General features: G+C 42.3%; 1 protein-coding gene across 1 annotated transcript in view; it reads right to left on the bottom strand.

Annotated features, from left to right (window-relative positions):
- Window positions 1-20,455, bottom strand: part of CDCA2 (cell division cycle associated 2) — a 254,447-nt gene that overhangs the window by 75,797 nt on the left and 158,195 nt on the right. The window contains exons 10-12 of the mRNA XM_030201830.1: window positions 19,096-19,151; window positions 2,747-2,979; window positions 826-904 (exon numbers count right to left, since the gene is read on the bottom strand). Of these exons, the coding sequence (XP_030057690.1) occupies window positions 826-904; window positions 2,747-2,979; window positions 19,096-19,151 (368 nt within the window). The remainder of the gene's footprint in view (window positions 1-825; window positions 905-2,746; window positions 2,980-19,095; window positions 19,152-20,455) is intronic.

Here is a 20,455-nt window from a genome sequence, read left to right as displayed (position 1 = left end):
CGGACCGCCCGCGAAGCTTCTTCCGGTTGGTGGGGGCTGCCGCAGACGTCACCCAGTCGTGAGAACAAGCAGCCTGCTTGTCCTCGGAGAAAAAAACTTTACCAATGTTCATTGGGGAAATGTATGAATGTTCACAGAAAATTTCATTGAAATCCGTGATGGTCGCGTAGGGACCACCAGACCACTTGACATGGAATGACCCATCTACAAAATGTTGCAGTTCACAGATGATAATTTGCTCAAGTTCCATCTGCTGACAGGGGAACATAACCTACTCATCAGGACTAGTCTGGTGTGAACAATAAAAAAAGCACAATTTTGAAATACTGTATACAACTCTTCCAGGAATACATAAGTATCCTTACACTTGAAAGACAAATGACTAACAGAAGGGGTAAATATAACAAACCACTGGGATGATCTTATGGAAAGTCCACTTTTCAGGGTCATCACATATACTCACGATATAGCTAACTGCTACTTCTGTCAAAGGATTTTCTGTTGAGAAAGCTACATGGTTGCTGATTTAAATTCAAAACTAGACACGATCAGAAAGCCAAGCTGCCATTTCCACCAAGCAATCTAAGCTGCCATTTCCATCAAGCAATCTTTTACTTTAGAAATACTTATACTCTGATCATCCTCTGTGTAAACTATCACCTTAAAGTCATCCATGAAAAAATATGATGGGAGCAGACACTTGAGCACAGAAGGAAAAACCCAAGTTTAGTTTCAGCTAGTTTTGTACATTCTTGCTTACAGTTCTAGAACTTTGCTAATCAACTGAATTTCATTTAACATTGATTCAAAGATGCTCCCACTTACCTGAGAATGTATCAGAGGATGAAGGGCTACCACTAGGCAAACCATCTTCAAAGGGATCCACACAAGGCTCAATGCATTCCTAGTTTTAATTGAAAAGAAACTACACAATCACCACACAGTTAATCTTATGTGAATAGGCAACTAACTATGTATCAGGCACAATATTCTGATGTCCCTGCTTCTTTCTGGCCCTACCTATGGTAATGTAGGTAATGGAGGATGGGCCTGACTACAGGACACCAAAAAGGGTGGGGGGAGTGGGATGTTTCCTGCCCTATTTTGGCGGGAAGGATAAATGGCTATCCATATCTGTAAACTTAAAGTCTTCCTCTACTCAGGAGTCCAAGGGAGGAGAGGCTGTTGAAACACAAAAGGAGGATCAGATGCATCCAGTGAAGTAGTCTTCAGATAACTGGTTAGGCCACACAAGATGGAGAGTGCTGTTCTCACTAAGCTATTAGGTTCTACACACAAGTGTTGAAGGGCAAAAGGGAAATAAAAGACCCAGAGGTGTCTGGGCAGAAGGTGCTTGAGTAAATCATGCAATCCCACACAGACCATTGTTTCATCAAGCTGTTTCAAGGGCCCAGAACGCTTGCTTTGCACACTGTAAGCTCTCACTGCCATAAAAGCTATCTGCAACATGTTGTTTTTCTGCTCCCTCGGCATTTAATGTTCAGTGCCAGATGCCACTACAACTATTGAACAACATAGCACTGACCACCACAATAAGAATTTCCTACATATTGGAACAAAATGCCAAGGGAGCAGATAAAAGTTTTAGGCTGACTTTGGACAATGTTCTCAAGAACCTTTACACCCTATAAAAGACAAGAACCCCTCCATCTCCTTTTTCAAAGGGCCCCAGAAATAAGAAGTATTTTTTTTTCTTATCGGCCTGTTCTCTGGAGTCACCAGTAGGTAGGTCAGCATTTCTCCTGCTTGACAGCAGAGAAGGTGTGGTTGCTTATCTGTAACAGATGCTCTCCATAGACTGCAAGGGAATGCAGCCACTTTTTCTCTCCTGCCATTCCCTCCTACGTCAAAGTTTTCTGAGAATTTTTGTTGTTTCTGCTTTGGAATGGACTGAAGAGATAGTGAAACGTTGGATGGGCAGAACAAGCTGCGCATGCTCAGAAACCCTTTACCTAAAAGGTTCTCTTAGCTAGAGGAGAGTACGACACACAGGATCAGTTTGGACAACCTTACCAGTAGGCATGGTTGCATTCCCCTGCCTTCTATGGATATCATTCACTAGAGGTAAGCAACTATGCTTTATGATAAGCCACTAGCACTACAAAGACAGCTTGTCATTTAGGTTATGTTATCGGTGCAAGTGACATTTTCTGAGACTTCCTCTTGTGTCCACTAAACTTAGGTAGGGCGTTTATATAGGAGTTCTCAGGAAATTTCTGCACCACATTAACTTAAGCATATTTATGCACTTGTTAATGAATCATGGTTTCTCAACCAATGTATAAAGGATCTTGAAGAACCAACGTGGCAGCAGTCATGCATGCTACATATGACTCTTTCAAGGTACCTAGAGACATTTCCCCTGTACAGCTATACTACACAGTACAAGGCCAAGTGCTACACCAATCCTCATCTTACAAGCAACATAACTAGGCCTATCTACACCCCCCCCCCCAACAAGCCTTAGATATTTCACAGAATTCTTCACCCTATGTAGATCATGCCAAGCATATGTTGCTAAAGAATGCACAAGACATTTTGAGATGGAAGGGGTTACTTTGAGCATGTTATCTACAGTGCTAACAATTGAAGGAGACAGCCCAATTAGCAGAACAAGTGTAGTACTAAAGACACCTGGAACCCCATTACTGGACGGTGCTTCACCAATGCTGAAATACTGATCTTTTCTGTTTAAATGCTGTGTGATAGTCTGACAAGAACTTACGTCAAAATTTGGTTGGCAAAAAGGTGATAGACTGATCCCAGCTTCCAGGGAAGAAGGGCTAGTAGTTCTGGATTCAATGCGACTGCCTGGAGTCCCCCCCTTACGCAGGGGTGTATTGGGTGGCAATGATCTATCAAATACTTCAGGACTCAAATCTCTTCCAAACGTAACTCGCTTTTTGTTAGAGTTTCCAGTGTTTTCAGTTTCTTCTGATAAAACAGCTTTCGTCACTTCTGTAACACACACATAAATAGAAAATGCATTTTGAAAACTAGCACCTGTTGAACAATAAATGCAAAAAGTCTTTCAGTATGATGTTTCAAACTGCATATGCATATCTGGTTTTGTGAGAAAAATACCAATTTTGTTTTCATGAAAACAATTTACTGGTATGATTTTCTTATGAAGCTTGAAACCACACCATTAGTATTTATACTAATACTCTGAAATGGCAAATCACTGTAACTGCATAATTCTGGCATTTTTGCCTCAAAAATAGAAAATCCCAGACTTCCATATTACAGTATATTTTCAAATATATAGGATTACCCTCCCAATATATATCAATTACATGAAATATGAATGGATATGTACAAGATGTAAGCCAGTAATCATCATTATATACCTATAAATTTATAAGTGAAATAAAACCTTACAAGTTTGTAAAGACAATAAAGTTGCTTACCTGTAACAGATGTCCTCTGTAGACAGTAGGATTAATCAGGCAAGCAGATCATCAGTTGGTGATACCAGGATGGAACAGCTATCCCAGAGCTCAGAATTTATTTTATTTAAATTTGCTTACACTTTTTCAGTAGCAGTTCAAGGTGAGTTATATTCAGGTAAATTAGGTATTTCCCTGTCCCTGGAGGTCTCACAATCACAAGTTTTGAGTATGTGCAGCCCCCTCAATTTAAAGCTCCTAATCAACAACCATAACTCTGCCTTCTCCGTTCACAGGCAGGATTGAGTCAGGCACACAAGTGGATGACCGCCACACTCAAGGTTGCTTCAGCATTGAAGAACAATTGTTTACCACTGGGGAGCAGCCCATGTATATTTGCATGCGAGATAAAAAGTTAAAGCTGGTCAAGCAGTACTGAACAATCTCTCTAAGCAGTGTCCCTGATTGAGGGTATAGTGAAGACCAGGTAGCTGCTTTGCAGATTCTTTCCAGAGATACATACTCAAGTAACGGTGGCTCTAATCTGGTGAGGCTTGATTTTGTTGTGAGGAGAATATCAGGTCAGTTGTAAAGAAATGAATAATTATCCAATTAGCAAAGGTATTCTGGCCACTGGAATATCAAAGCACTGACTTAACTAATTGTGCTCTTGGGCAACAATCTTTAGAAGGAACTTTGGATGAATCTGTAAGAATACTTTATTGTGATGAAACAGAATGTATGGTTTGTGAATGACCACAGCTTGAAGATTACTGATCCTTCTGGATAACATTACTCTTACTTAGAAAGTACTTTCCAAGAGAGATGTTTTAGGGATGAGGACGTCACTGACTCAGACATTAGATTCATGAGATTAATGAGCACAACGTATACGTAGATGCGAGGAAACTGGAGGCTTCTGCACTGGAGATTTGATATGCACAAGACCTCTCATGAATCTAGAGACTAGATACTTCAAAGCTGAATGTACAGGAGGACATCATCTAAAGGCAATTCAGATAGAGGTGGTAGAAGTATTCCAGTATAACATTTGGTGGATATTAAAAGTGGTCTTTGGCCTTGCACAGAATACCAGATAGAAAATCTTTTCCATTTGAAGGAATAGGCCTTCCTCGTGGAAGGTGTTCCTTTTGCAGAAAGAACATCTGGAATATGAGGTGGTAGACCCAAGGAAGCACCTATGCACTACTCAGTTCCCAGACTATCAGGAGACCAGAGGACAGGATAGAGTACTATGCCTTGATGCTGCATTAATTTTGGAAATAAATGGCACCTAAGAGAAGCTTACAGAAGGGGAAACTGGTTTTGTCAAGGCCAACAGGATGCTCTAATATTCGAGAATCCAAAAACCATCACTGAGGTCAATGGATTCTACAGAGAAGTTGGCCAAATAGTTTTGCTTCCTGGGTATGTATGTAGTTTAGATGAATAGGCAATTTAATGTACAAATTCACATAACTTTTCTGCTTATCAATATAGAAACAATGACTTTGCTTCTCCTTGCTTTTGATATAAAAACATGGCCACCCGATTGTCTGACTGACCTCAAAGATTATTTGCAAATGTTAGATGATATTAAAAAGATTTCTCTCAGCAAGATGATCAATATGGAGAAGCCTCTCAACTTTTGAGCAGGTTCCTTAGATATGGCAAAAGCCAAGGTGGGCTTCCCATACGATGTCACAAGCATTTGTGCTTACTACACAATGCTACACTGACATGCAAAGGTCATTTCTCTGATGATGTTGTCCCTTGAACTGCTACTGCAGAATGACTTATAAGAGAGCTGGAGGGAAGAGCCCGCAGGAGATGGTCTGGAAAGAATAGGTCCTATTGTAGCCTTCTCAATTTGAGATGTACAAGGACTACATGTACTGTGGAAGCCATCATACCTTCCGGGTAAGACAGGAAAAGACATGTATAGTCTTGTCTGGGGGGGGGGGGGGGGGGGGGATGCTTATCCTTGATGTGTGTCCAAAGTGCTACAAAGGAAGGAGGTACAAGCTTTGGGGACACTTGGATGACATCTTCCAGGTTCCCAGTGGTTGATACCACTGAGAAGCTAGGGACCATTGAGCTGATCTCAAGTGAAGAAGTGTCATGGGTTTAACATACACTGTGGAAGTCATGTGGCCAAACATCTGCTGAGCTGAGACCTTCCGAGAGGCTCAAACTGTGGAAGCGAGTGCAACAAGAGTATCCGCTCTCGTCTCAAGAAGGAAGGTTCGAACTTTCTGAGTATCTAGCAAGGCTCCTATTAACTCCTTGTTGGACAGGGTGAAGATGGGCCTTGGCATGGTTTAAAACGAATCCTAGTAGCTCAAGCACCCAAATAGTCATCCGCAGGACTCCTGAGCACCATGCAAAGAGGTGCTCTTTACCAACCAATCGTTGACATACGGGTACACATGGACTCGACTGCGTTGCAATGCTGCAACTAAAGCTAGACATTTGGTGAAGACCCTGGGAGAATACGAGGTCAAAAGGCAACACGCAGTACTGAAAGTGATGTGTTCCCAGCCAAAAATTGAAGATACTTCTGGTGGACTGGAAGTATCAGGATGTGAGTATATGCATCCTTTAAAGTCCAGAAAGCATAGCCAATTGTTTTTCTGAATCATTTGGAGAAGGGTGCCCAGGGAAACCATCCTGAACTTTTCGCAGACTAGGAATTTGTTCAGGGCCCTTAGGTCTAGGATGGGATACATCCCCCGTTTTTTTCTGCACAAGGAAGTACCTGGAATAGAATCTCTGCCCTTCCTCCCCTGGTGGAACAGGCTCGACCACATGGGCCTTCAGAAGGGCTGAGCTCCCCTGCCTGCTGAACGAATGAGCTCTCAATGGGCAATTTGGAGGTTTTAGATACCAAGTGAGTGCAAAATCAAAGACAGACGATTTGAATAACCCACCAGTCAGAGGTTATAAGGGGCCACTTCCCCCGACCGGCAAGTTAAGGGGGGGCTCCCAATTCCTAACGAGGGCTTCCTGGAGTACCTCGTGGAGAGGGACAGTCATAACCTCCCTAGGAGGAGACATTGGTCCAGGACCTCGAGCATCTTGCCCTTGGGCTCGTCCTCCACTTACAAAGGAAATGGAATGGCATCGGCAATTTCCTTGACAAAAGAAGGGAATGAAAGGTTCTCCGGAGGAGACTTTCTACTTTCAGGTGGAGGGGAGGGTTCAGAAGGAATTCCATAGGACTCATCTGAGGAAAAGTACCTTGGATCCTTCTCCTCTAACGTATCAGACAAGACTTCCTGGTGGGAATGTTGAGACCAAACTGCCTCGATGTGGAGGAGCCATGTACTCGAGAATGGCGTCAAGAAGTCTGTTCCCACCTCCACTCTGATGAAGCTTCTTCATCCTCCACCGACGTCGAGGGGGTGCTGGCATGGGTGGCAGTTGACACTAGAGTTGCATGTGGCATCAGTGTCGGAGGCCGCACCACAGGCTGAGGGCCAAGCAGGGATACAATGAGTCAGGGTAGGTGCACGCACCACCAATGCCAATGCACACTGTTGCAGAAGGCCCGCCAAAAGCTCAGGGAGCAAAGCCCGGATGCACTCATCGAGGGCCGACACTGGGAAAGGCTGGGGTGCTGCTCAGGAGCAGGTTGCATAACTGCTGGGGTCAATGCAGGAGCTGGATCTTGGCTACTGGGAGACCGACGCATTGGCACCTCCTGTATGGAGGGGGAGCGGTACCGCCTGGCACTGCTTCTTGGGTGCCAAATCCTTCGATGCCCCGGAGCTCCTATCACCATGTGTCGAGTGCGATTGATGGTGATGCTTCTTGGCCTTTGCTCGAAGCTTGTCACCGAGGACGATGTTGAATCCACACGTCACCTCGGGGTCAGGGAGGACAATGTCGAATCCACATGTCGCCTCGTGGTCAGGTCTGACAATGGACGGTCCCAGGGGCCCTGCACAGGAGGCCTCAAGGCGGAGACCCACTTGATGCTTCACTACTCCCAGTGCCTAGCAGCAACCATGCTTACCAACACTCCTGATGCCTGTGCAATGCTCAACGGCGATGCCAACGCCTCCCACCTTGATGCCGAGGAAAAGAACTTGGCTCCAAAAATCCTCATTCGTTGAGCCTCTCTGGAAACCTGGGTCCTCTTCTTCATAAGAAGGCAGATAACACAGTTAGTGGGACTATGGTCAGGCCCGAGTCACTGAAGAAACCAAGAATGGGTGTCTTTCCCAGAGATCGTCTGATTGCACCAGGTATAGCGCTTAAAGCCACTGGGAACATTCACGGAATGAAAAACTTCCTCGGCTAAATTAAACCAAGCGATGTTGCCTGAAAAAGGGGCAAGGTACGGCAAAAATAAAGGGAAAAATCCCAGACGAAGTCAAGGCCTAAAAGCGGCTGAATGACAACGAAAAAGAAAGAGAATTTAAAACCAGGCAAAATAAACTACAAACTAAAGGAAAATATTTTTTAAAAGGGGGGGTTCCACAAACTCGAACACAATACAGGATGAAAAAAAAAATAATTCAACAAAAAGGTACAAAAAAGCTCTATGGACCGAACAAAAGTTAAAAAAAAATCTCCTTACTGCGGTAGAAAAAGAACTGAGGAGACCACATTCTTGCGCCAGGCGGGAAGGTACTCGCGCATACACGGTGGAGCCCTCTAATATGCTTTACATAATAACTCGATGGGTATCCTTTTTGCTTAATCAATTGGACATCCCCTGAGCCCAACTCTTTAAAAAAAAAAAAAAAGTCTCTTGTAAAAAAAATCTACAAATCCTAAGAAACTGACCAACTGGAATACTGTTTTGCAGTTTACTAGGATGATGACTAGGATAATGCAAAATAGCATTTCTGTCAGTATGTTTTCAATATGATTAACAAATTGTCATTTCACTGTACATATGTCTAAAAAATTCACTGTCTGATATCGTACATGATGGGTTAATTGGATATCAGGATCACATGAATTCAAGTAAATAATGAAATGATTCAAGGACACCAAGCCTCTCCCTCAGATCAATATAGCCTACCCATTGCACAACATTACCAAAAAATACAGATGCATAAACAAACTTTTCTTCATACTGTACCATATATATACAGGCTATCAAAGGGGCAACAGTAGCCCCCATTGTCACCCCTTTTGACAAATCTAAAGTTTGCAATTGTTCTCCAAGCATCTCAACTGCTGTCTGTTGCAGAATATTCGTGTATAATGCATTCATGTCCAAAGTAACCAATGCCACACTAGCTGTGCACCAGAAACTAAACTTGGACGCTACTCAAAAGCAGTAATAAACGTCCTGAATCTTTAACGTATGATTTAATGTGGCCTAAACATGGTCTCAGATGAAAATCTAAAACTTGAGATAGGGGTTCAAACAAGAAACTACCACTCAATACCATAGGCCTACCCGGGGGCCAACAAAGGGACTGTGGATTTTAGGTACAAAATATATTATAGGAATAATAGAGAATTGCTTAAACAGATATTTAAATTCTTTAATAGAAATAACACCAGCCCGACTGGCTTCTGATAACAATTCAAACACCATTTGCTGATATTGTTTAGTAGGATCTGAAATCAGCTGTCTATAAAATGTCCTATCCATAAGTTGATGTATAGCCTCTTGCCTATAATGCTGACATCCTGAACTACTACTCTTCCTCCTTTGTCGGCCCTCATTATAACAATATTGTCATCCAATTCTAATTGTTCTAAAGCTGACGTTTGATCCCAATTTGGATTCAGTAAAGCACACAGCACAAAAACCCTGCTCCTAGTATTAACAACGTACGTCAACCACCTATGCAAGGGGGAACAGGTTCTACTACTTCAGTTCAATACCTCAGTAGCATTTGACACAGGGGAACACACAATGCTACTGGAGCATCTGAATCAGATTGAATTAACAGGACCAGTCCTCAAACGGTTCAACGAATTCCTCTTCAACCAAAGTTACTCAGTGAAACAAAAAAACCTGTTCAAATACTGAATTCCAAAATGTGGGGTTCCTCAAGGGTCCCCGATCTCTCCCATCTTGTTACTACTACTACTATTTAGCATTTCTTTAGCGCTACAAGGCATACGCAGCGCTGCACAAACATAGAAGAAAGACAGTCCCTGCTCAAAGAGCTTACAATTTCTTCACATCCTCCGTTAGCTCTATACACCTAGGCTCAGGAGATCTATTATCATCATACGTGGATGACATCATGCTTCTTTTACCTCTGAATTCTCCACATCAAGACCCAACCAGACCAGCAACGATTGGGATGCACACCATTCAGACCTGGGCCCCCGCTACCAAACTAAAACTGAACACCCAAAAGACGAAGATTCTCTGGTTCCAGAATCAAGGAGTTGATGTCCCAACCTCAATAACACTACCTAATAACATCACCCTTCCAGTTGAATCAGAAGCCAGAGATCTCCGAGTCATTCAGGACTCCTCCCTATCATTCACACCCCATAACCACCAACTTTGGAAGAAAGCAATGTTTAAAATGAGACAACTTCGTCTAATCAGGGCACTCTGATCAAAAAGCTTTCGAACTACTGGTACAAATTAGAGACTTGCACGGGAACGAGGTTTGCAGGAATCCTGCGGAACCCGCAGGATTCCCGTGGGGACAGAAGCAGTTCTGCGGGTTCCCGTGGAAGTGTATACTGCACTTGTGCCAGCCTCTCACCTACCGAGTACCAAGTTCTTTGAGTGCTGTCTCCTCCTCCTCCTTGCTTTAACAGCACAGATGTGGAAAGCCTCCATTAAGGAGGAAGGAGGTGGTAGAGATACAAATGGTGACAAAATTCAAAAAGGCATGGGATAAACACAGAGGGTCTCTATTTAGAAAATGGAAGTTATAAAAAAAACCTAAACTTAAATGGCTGCATGTGTGTGGATGTGTCGTGTGACACTTACATGGTGACTCTGGCTGTGATGAACTAGGGCCGATACCGGGAGACCTGTACGGTCTGTGTCTCATATATGGCAATCTGGTTTTCGATGGGCTGGAAAGGGTTTAGACAACAACTTTAGTGGCTGGAACACGAGGACAGTTCTGGACAGACTTTTACGGTCTGTGTCCTGCAAATGAGAAGATGAATAGGCTGGAGTGGGCTTTGAGGGCAACTCCAGCAGTTGGAACATAAGAATAGGGCCAGGCAGACTTTTATGGTCTATATCCCAGAAACGCCACAGAAAGACCATAATCACGTATATAATATCACTGTCATTGTTGATTTAATCATGAATTGATAATGATTGTGACTATTGGGCAGACTGGATGGACCGATCCGGTTTTTATCTGCTGTCATTTACTATTACTATTAATCCTCTCTGCTTCCGAGCTGATGCGCAGACCTCAGCTCTGACAAGCATGAGCATCAGATGTCACCTGACCTACTGGCGCATGCATGTGGTGATCTCTTAGCACACAGTGCCAGTGAATCAGAGAAGTCTTATATGTGCGTACCAGAGTGTTCCAACTTCCGTTCCTTCCTTGCCTGCAGTGCTGCGGCTCAAACCCAGAGACTGAGAGAGCTGACAGGAATTTTTTTTACTGTACCATTAAATTCTTGTGGGTGAGAACAGGTTAAATTCTTGCGGGGACGGGTAAGATTCCCCGTGGGGACGGGCGGGGATGGGTTAGATTCCCCACAGGGATGAATGGGGACGGGTTGGATTCCAGTGGGGACAGGTTGGATTTCTGTCCCCGTGCAACTCTCTAGTACAAATGCTAATCCTACCACACCTGGACTACAGCAATGCCCTACTTACTGGTTTTAAGAACACACACATAAAAAAAAAAAAAAAAAACTACAGATCATACATAACACAGCGACAAGGCTCATTTTCAAACTAAATAGATTCACTAGCACGTCACCTTAACTCACTAACTACATTAGTTACCAATAGATGAAAGAACTAAGTTTAAAGTTGCCTGCCTAATCTTTCAGATTCTTCAAGACACTACCTCTGCTCTCTTGATTAACATCTTATCTATTGTATTGTTTACTCCAACAGACTAAAAGAGCAATTGATCCTAGCCCCACGGTTTCACAAGGGAATACGATCTCATAAGATCTTGTGAGAAGGAAGAGGCTGTCCTACCCTGGTTAGGCCCCTAGAGGGCGCTGTTCCCCTAAAATGTCCAGGGAGAAGGGCTGGGTGAGTCACTAAAGGGAGCCAGTAAGGGGATGCATAGCTGGAGGTCGCTAGGACCGGGGAGAGTCCTGGGGATAGAAACAGGTGCAGCAGGTTATGGGCTGGGTCCTGTTTGGTCATTAACCACTTAATACCCCACCTGAGTGTGAGGGAGGAGGAGAGCTAGCAGCTAAAGAAGAGAGCTAGTAGCTGAAGCAGGAGGATCCCCAAGAGAAGTACTGGCTGAGCCCTTTGGCCTGGTGGTGAACTGTGTGTAAAGTAAAGGAAGCTGGCTGGGGTAAGAAGGCCCTAGAGTGCCAGGTATAAGAACTGTGTGTTACAAGGAAGGACTGGGTGTCCGGGTTACAAGGAAGGACTGGGTGTCCAGGTGCTTAAGCTGGAAGATTGAACTGAATAGGGAGAAATGCTTAAGCTGGAAGATTGAACTGAGTAGGAAGAAAGGTTTAAGTTGGAAGAACTGTTTAAGCTTGTAAAAGTGTCTTAAGCTGGAAGAACTGTTTAAGCTTGTAAAAGTGTCTTAAGCTGGAAGAAGTGTGGCCCAGGGGCTGGAATAAAGATGTGTATGAAAATATCCTGTTGGTGAGACCTGACTATGTTTGCCTTTTGGAGAAGCAGGTCACCCTGAGCAGAAAGGGGTAGTAGACTAATTTGCATAAAATCGGCATATTGAGAACCAGCTCACCCTGAGTGAAAGAGGGACCTGGGATCCTAAGGTGGGAGCTTCATCTTCACAATAGCCTCATCCTCACAATCTTTAACTCACTCTTCTCAGTGGCAGGAATCTCATTATGGAACTCACTCCCTCCGACTATATGAGTCGAGAATAATTACCTCTGCTTCCAGAAAAAGCTAAAAATGTTCTTCTTACCAAAGTCTGCAACATAATACTCGGGAACATTTAATATAACTCAGACTATAACCATACCTTATATTGCTTTATAACACTATAGCTAAACAATACGAATGTATTCATCCAATGTCCTACCTTTAAATCTTGTAACTGTTGTTCCATTGATGATGTAAACTGCACTGAACCCTAAATAGGGGATGTTAGCAGTATATAAGACCTAAATTGAAGTGAACTGCTAAATTGCTATAACGTCTACCAATTTTACTCTCCATTGCATCCATGTCTTTCAACACCCATTGTTGAAAAGTAGCAATTATTGCATCAAGATGTCCAGGAGGAACCCAAGTAGACTGTAGATGATACTTCTGAAAAAAAGGTCTGAGGTCCTTCTTCCTGAACTTGTGAATCATCATCATTAGAAAAATATAACCATAAACGTAACTTACTGAAAAAGTTTTGAAGTAAAACACGTAACAAATATTGAATAGGAACATACAGTCCCAAAGACTGTTGTTGAAAAAATGTAAGATGCTTGGAGAACAAATTGAAAAAATTATTCTGGATTCTTCCTGGTTTGTCTATTGAGATTTACCACTTGACCTGTCACACCCATTGATTGTTGAAGGGCAGACCACAAAAAAAAAGATTCCCCTTGTGCCTGAGAACCCTGAGTAACAGTGCTTTCTGACCTAATACCTGATGTCAGCATTTCATCTCCAGAGGAATCACTAGAGGAGTTAATAAAAGACTTTTAGTTTTATGTGATCTTCTAGACTTACGATTGTAGTCCATCCATGGACATATAAATCCTTATGTATAATCCTCTTTATCCCTCTTATACTTGGCTATTTTTTGTGATCTGATCTCCTGAAGATATTTATCCATGATCTGTTGATGTTCACTATATTTTTGTTCAAATTTTTCAAACATACTTCTTTTTTTATTGTTTCCAACTTCCTATGTAATTCCTCTTTAATATGTGCTTTAATGTACCATTAAATCTCTCCATCAACCCATTAGTATCAGGGTGATATAGTGTGGTACGTACAGATTGCACTCCATAGTGTGCTCACACATTTTGGATCAGCTCAGACAAACTGTCCCCCTTGGTCTGAGAGTATTTCTCGTGGATATCCTACCTGGGAAAATATTTCTAGCAGGGCAGTGTCAATTTTCTCTGATTCTATGGAGGATAAGGTAACCACTTCAGGATATCTGGTAGCAAAGTCCACCACTGCCAATATATACATTTTCCCAGACTGGCTAGGGATAGCTAGAGGCCCCACTAGATCCACAGCTATTCTTTCAAAGGGTTCACTGATGATGGAAAAAGGTTTCAGGGGTGCTCAGGGAAGGTTTTACCCACTCTGGCACGCATCACAGGTTCAACAATAGTCAGCTACGGCTCAAAATACTCCCAGCCAATAGAACTTCTGGGTCAATCTAGTGTGTGTGTGTGTGTGTGACCGATAGAGACAGAGAGATCTTTGCTGAAGCCCTGTAAAAAAAAAAAAAAAAACAGTTATATAGCTGTTCACCAGTTATCAAATATATGTCCTTATCTCCCCAGGTAATTTCTAAGACATATGCAAGTGTTTAGTTACTGTTATAATTGATCCATATTTCAGTTACCTGTTATTGTTTGCCAATTGCACTATTTTGTTCCACTGTTCAATATTTTCTTAAGAGAACATACATAATTGTTTGCTTGTCCTGTTTGTCTGGACTGATAATGAATCCTGTCGGTTTGTATGTTGGGTCTGTGAGTGCTTTCTTGGAACTGTGGGACCACTGGGAGTGTGGCTCCACAAACCTAGAAATCATTGGGGATCATTTGAGAGAGAGGTACTCATCCAGAGGCAGTTGTGACCCAGTCGGTGGGAGGAGGGTGAACGTGTAGAGCATGAGCGGTAAATCATGCCAGTAGAGGAGTTCCCTCAGGTGACCTTAGCATAGCACATAGTACCTCATACACTATCACCATTCACAGACTTCCACAACTCTCCCGGCCTGCCATACCATTTCTCCTGTCCATCGTCACCCCCACCCCCCCAACAAATGCTGCAAGTACAACCATCACCCAAATCCTTTCCCTCCCATTTCAAGAGCTGCAGCTGAAACTCACCTGGCTGCTTCTTATTTACTCCTCAACTCCCCCAGCTTTCTGTTGCCCCAAACCGCTGTCCAAGTTACAAACCTGCACCTTCCCTCCTCCCTTAAAGCTACCTTCCAAGATAATATATATATATATATATTTTTTTTTTAAAGAGCTACCAACAGAGAAGGAGCCAGGAGATTCCCCCCCACCTGCTCCACTAGGGCAGGACAAGCAAATTTCCAAATTGACCCAACAACTCTCCCCCCCAACCCCCAAGGAATCAGGCCATCACAGGCCATCTACCATCTTCTGGAGACCAACAATGGAGAACTGCAGGCTACACAGTACTCTATATAGTGTGAAGTCAAGACTTTTGTTCTGTCTCCATTTGCTAATATAGAGTAAACTGCATGCATCTGGAATGGTCTTGATGGGACAATAAGGAAATGAAGCTACGTCCTTCTGTCCAGGTCATTTATTGAATGGAGAATATCTTGCTCTCTCATTGGCATTTAGATTATACTCTAAACTTGCAGAGATCATAAATTATGTAAAAATCAGATCATAGGTGGTTCACAAAAATTTTCTTAGCATAATAAAAACGAGATAAAAAGAAATCCAGAATATATTAAGGAGCATAAAGTCAATTCAGCTGAATTAGATCATCTGATATTTATTACTTGTATTGCATTCAATGTTACAGAAATAGTCAATATATATATATATACAGTGCAATCCGCTTAAGTGCAAGGGTCTGAGACGAAAGAAATGCATGCAAGTAATCGGAACGTGCAATTAACCGTTGTGACCCAAAGAAGCTTGACATCTGATAAACATATGTACAGTACTGTTTATTATTATACGTACAGTATACAGTCTCCATTAACTGACGTTAGGCTTACTTGAAGTAATCAGTTATAGTCCTCTGTACACTACTGGGTCTGTGAGTTTTATAGACTACATCTGCCGGACGGTAAAAACTGTCATAGCACTGACATCCAGTGGCCTTCGGATAGACCTGCACGGTGTTGAGACTCTCCAGCGCTCTTGCAAAAGTAACAGGAGAAGGTTGTTGAATTTCGTCAGCATGTGCCTCGCTGCTCATTTCATCATCTGTTCCATCATCAGCTGTTGTTGCCTGCGTGTAGGCACATATCTCGACATCAGTGCTGTCGTCAGCTGTTTGTAGATCATAATCAACAGCTACGTAGCGATGGAACTCCTGTCAATAACCTGTTCATCTGAAGCGTTTGCAACAGCTGCATCTGTTTCGTCCCTATCCACATCCTTAACAAAGCTTGCACGCTTGTAGCAGTTCACAATGGTTGCCCGTGTAACATGACTCCAGGCTTCTTTCTGCATATGTAGTGAATCCAACAGTGATAGATTACGAGCCAGTTCAACAGCACGTTTAAACTTGCCAGTCTGGTCATCCAGGAACGCTCATCAGACGACATAGCACAAGAGCCCGATAATGTTGTTTGAAATTGGCTATTATGCCCTGATCCATAGGTTGGATCAGAGAGGAAGTGTTTGGTGGCAGGAAGATCACCTTATAAGTACATAAGTAATACCACACTGGGAAAAGACCAAAGGGTCCATCGAGCCCAGCATCCTGTCCACAACAGCGGCCAACCCAGGCCAAGGGCACCTGGCAAGCTTCCCAAACGTACAAACATTCTATACATGTTATTCCTGGAATTTTGGATTTTTCCCAAGTCCATTTAGTAGTAGTTTATGGATTTGTCCTTTAGGAAAACGCCTAACCCCTTTTTAAACTCTGCCAAGCTAACCGCCTTCACCACGTTCTCCGGCAACGAATTCCAGAGTTTAATTATGCGTTGGGTGAAGAAAATTTTTCTCCTATTTGGTTTAAATTTACTACACTGTAGTTTCATCGCATGCCCCCTAGTCCTAGTATTTTTGGAAAGCGTGAACAGACGCTTCACATATCCACCTGTTCCACTCCAATTATTATTTTATATACCTCTATCATGTCTCCCCTCAGCCATCTCTTTCCAAACTGAAAATCCCTAGCCTCCTTAGTCTCTTCATAGGGAAGTCGTTCCATCCCCGCTATCATTTTAGTCGCCCTTCGCTGCACCTTTTCCAATTCTACTATATCTTTCTTGAGATGAGGCGACCAGAATTGAACACAATACTCAAGGTGCGGTCGCACCATGGAGCGATACAACGGCAATATAACATCCTCACACCTGTTTTCCATACCTTTCCTAATAATACCCAACATTCTATTCCCTTTCCTAGCCGCAGCAGCACACTGAGCAGAAGGTTTCAGTGTATTATCGACGATGACATACAGATTCTTTTCTTGGTCCGTAACTCCTAACGTGGAACCTTGCGTTACATAGCTATAATTTGGGTTTTTTCCCCACATGCATCACCTTGCACTTGCTCACATTAAACATCATCTGCCATTTAGCCGCCCAGTCTCGTAAGGTCCTTCTGTAATTTTTCACAATCCTGTCGCGAGTTAACGACTTTGAATAACTTTGTGTCATCAGCAAATTTAATTGCCTCGCTAGTTACTCCCATCTCTAAATCATTTATAAATATATTAAAAAGCAGCGGTCCTAGCACAGACCCCTGAGGAACCCCACTAGCTACCCTTCTCCATTGTGAATACTGCCCATTTAATCCCATTCTCTGTTTCCTATCCTTCAGCCAGTTTTTAATCCACAATAGGACATTTCCTCCTATCCCATGACCCTCCAATTTCCTCTGTAGCTTTTCATGAGGTACCTTGTCAAACGCCTTTTGAAAATCCAGATACACAATATCAACCGGCTCCCCTTTGTCCACGTTTGTTAGACGTTAGACAGCCTGACTTCATCTCTGTGTGCAGCACAATTATCACAAAGCAACAAAATCTGACGCTTTTGTGCCTGCATTCTAGTGTCTAACTTCTTTAGCCACTGCTTCCAAATTTCCCCAATCATCCATGAATTTGCGTTAGCCTCGTATGACACAGGAAGTTGCTTAACTTTCTTGAAGCAACGGGGCTGTTTGCTCTTTCCAATGACGAGGGGTTCCAACTTCTCACTCCCATCCATATTGCAGCAAAGAAGGATCATCAGTCGGTCCTTCGACGTTTTACCTCCAGTAGTTTCGGCATGTTTGAATGCAAGTGTTCCATCAGGAATCGCTCGCCAGTAGAGACCATTTTCGTCAGCATTGAAAATGTCACGAGGTGCAAACTCGTTCAAGATGGTAGGAAGAACTGAAACAACCCAATTTTCAGCACCAAAGTCATCAGAGTCTCGTTTCTCACCATGCTGTTTCTTGAATTTTATGTTATTCCTCTCCTTCCATCTTTCCAACCATCCAACAGTGGTTATGAATTCAGTTAGTCCAAGACTTTCAGCTAGCTGGTTAGCTTTCTCCATAAGCAGTGGACCACTGACAGGAAACTGTCTGCTCCTGACTCGAGAAAACCACAGAAAAGCATTCTACCTCTTCAGCTTTTCCCACCCGTTTTCGTTTTGGATGTTTTGCCAGTCTTCCAGAAGCTGGTCTTTCTGCTTCAAGACACGTGAAATTTGACTGGGATTGACACCATATTCTTTAGCAATAGATGCTTCACTTTGTTTTCTAATATTTTTTAAGAACTTCTATTCGTTCAGCCAGTGTTAAAGTCTTACAGTTCCGCCGCGACGACGAACCCAGTGTACACTAACAACATTCTTTCGCTTATTCTGCCTGTGGCAGCTAAAGGGACGGTAAATTTGAAATCTCGTTGGCTGTCATGCTCCAATCGGCTTCCATATTCCATGCGCGCGCTTATGCGGAGTCTTCCCTGCAGAGGAGCAGTCTTAAACCATGCATGTAAGCGAATCTTGCATTTATCAGTGATGCGCTAAACAGAAGTTTGTCCCCATAGAAACTGATGGCACCAAAAACGGGACCGAAGTACCGCATGCAGTTAAACAGAGCATGTGCTTATCCAACGTGCACTTAAATGGTGCACTGTGTGTGTGTATATATATATATATATATATATATATATAAACTAATGTTTATTGGTTTTTATGAAAATATTTGTCTGAAAAAGACTTTAACTAGTAAAATTTAGAAACAATACATAAGGGATTTTCATTTGCAATACTTTAAAAAAAGGCAGACAAAAAACTAAGTGCCTTGTTTACTAAGGTGCGCTACTGTATTTAGCACATACTAAATGCTAGACACACCCATATATTCCTATGGGTGTCTAGCGTTTAGCATGCGCTAAAAATGCTAGTGCACCTATAGCGCAGCTTAGTAAACAGGGCCCTATGATGTCACTGGCATTTTATATTTTCTGACATCAAAATATAAGGCACTGACCTATCATGGAGGGGGGGGGACAAGGTGAATATAAAATAAGAGAAAAATCCTCAAAATGAAAGCTCACGGCACCATATTCCATCTTTGGTTCTAGCAAAAGAAAATGTCAGGTGAAAAAAACCTGAACCGATAATTAAGGAAATGCAAATGAATCTTAACCAGTTTACAAAAGAAATATGTGAAGACTTCTTACTATTAGTCTACACTAATTCCTTACCAGATTCCAGGAATCCTGTGTCTTCTGCCAACAAATTATGTTCTTGGGATTCCAAACTACAGTCCTAACAGAAACAAAACGCAAATCATGCCACTGATTACAGCTAAACAAAAGAATAAAGTGTGTGAGAATAATCTTATTAAATTTTGATGGTTCAAATTAACCACAAACCTTCTGGAATAAGTGCCCAACATTTATTAAAGAAAAAATTGACTAGTTGATTAAACTGCAAATTATTTATGTAAACCATTTTACATCTCAACCACATTCTAGAATAATGAATGAGACAAAGCCATGTATTATTTAGACCCAGAAATGCAAACAAACTGTCCAACTACATCTTTGGGGAAAAAAAAAATCAAATTTATATATTTTTTAGGCTCTGCAGCTTCCTCCTGCTCTTTTAGGTTTCTAGAACAAATCAAAATTAAACCTCAATTAGCATTCATTCACAGCTACCCAATAATTTCCCCTAATCTTCTTTCCCCATTGCCGTCTGTCCCAGACATCAAAGCAATCCTCTGCTGGGACTATACATCATGGCTGCCTCAAGAATTCAGTATATGTACATCCAGACCAGTAGATGCTATTAGGTAAACTTGAATCTCACTCGTCAAATTCCTGTGAAAGCTGCCTCCACACCAGTTTCAGCTTAACAGAGAAGCACACATTGAACCTAGGAATCAAAACCATTGAGAGGATCCAAACATGTAGTATTGATGAAAAAATGACTTAAGTACTCTCTCTTCTCTGCATTCTATCCAGCCATACAAAAGATCAACATACTATTTAACTACTACTATTTAACATTTCTAAAGCGCTACTAGGGTTACGCAGCGCTGTACAATTTAACATAGAAGGACAGTCCTTCTTAATTATACCACTACCAAAGCCAGATCTGCAGGAAAAGTGAGCCTAGGAGTGAGATCTTTTAAGTTTATGAAATCATTGAAGAGTCAAGAAAAGGCTCTTAAGTATCAAAGCTCTGGATTTACTAAGGCTTTCCTTTCCAAGCCAATGGAAGTTGGAAAAAATATATAAAAGGTGTTAAAAGCTCAGCAAATACATACAGAACACAAATTACATCTGTACATGCACATCCCAGGTACACATACAAAAAGAGAATGTCAATAATTCTTCTCTAATGGGCTGTATTTTTAGCCATTTTGATGTAGTAATTTTCACATTAGAATTAACAACTAATATAAAGCGAAGTTACTTACCTGTAGCAGGTATTCTCCGAGGACAGCAGGCTGATTGTTCTCACATCTGGGTGACGTCCACGGAAGCCCCAGGTGCGGAAAATCTTCCTAGCAACAAAAGTTGCTAAAGCCTTTGAGCGCGCAGGTGTGCGCACCGC

This window comes from Microcaecilia unicolor, chromosome 4 (assembly GCF_901765095.1).
Source record: "Microcaecilia unicolor chromosome 4, aMicUni1.1, whole genome shotgun sequence".
Classification (NCBI taxonomy): domain Eukaryota; kingdom Metazoa; phylum Chordata; class Amphibia; order Gymnophiona; family Siphonopidae; genus Microcaecilia; species Microcaecilia unicolor.
Note: the sequence above shows the minus strand (reverse complement) of the source record. Positions and strands in the feature narration are given on the sequence as shown.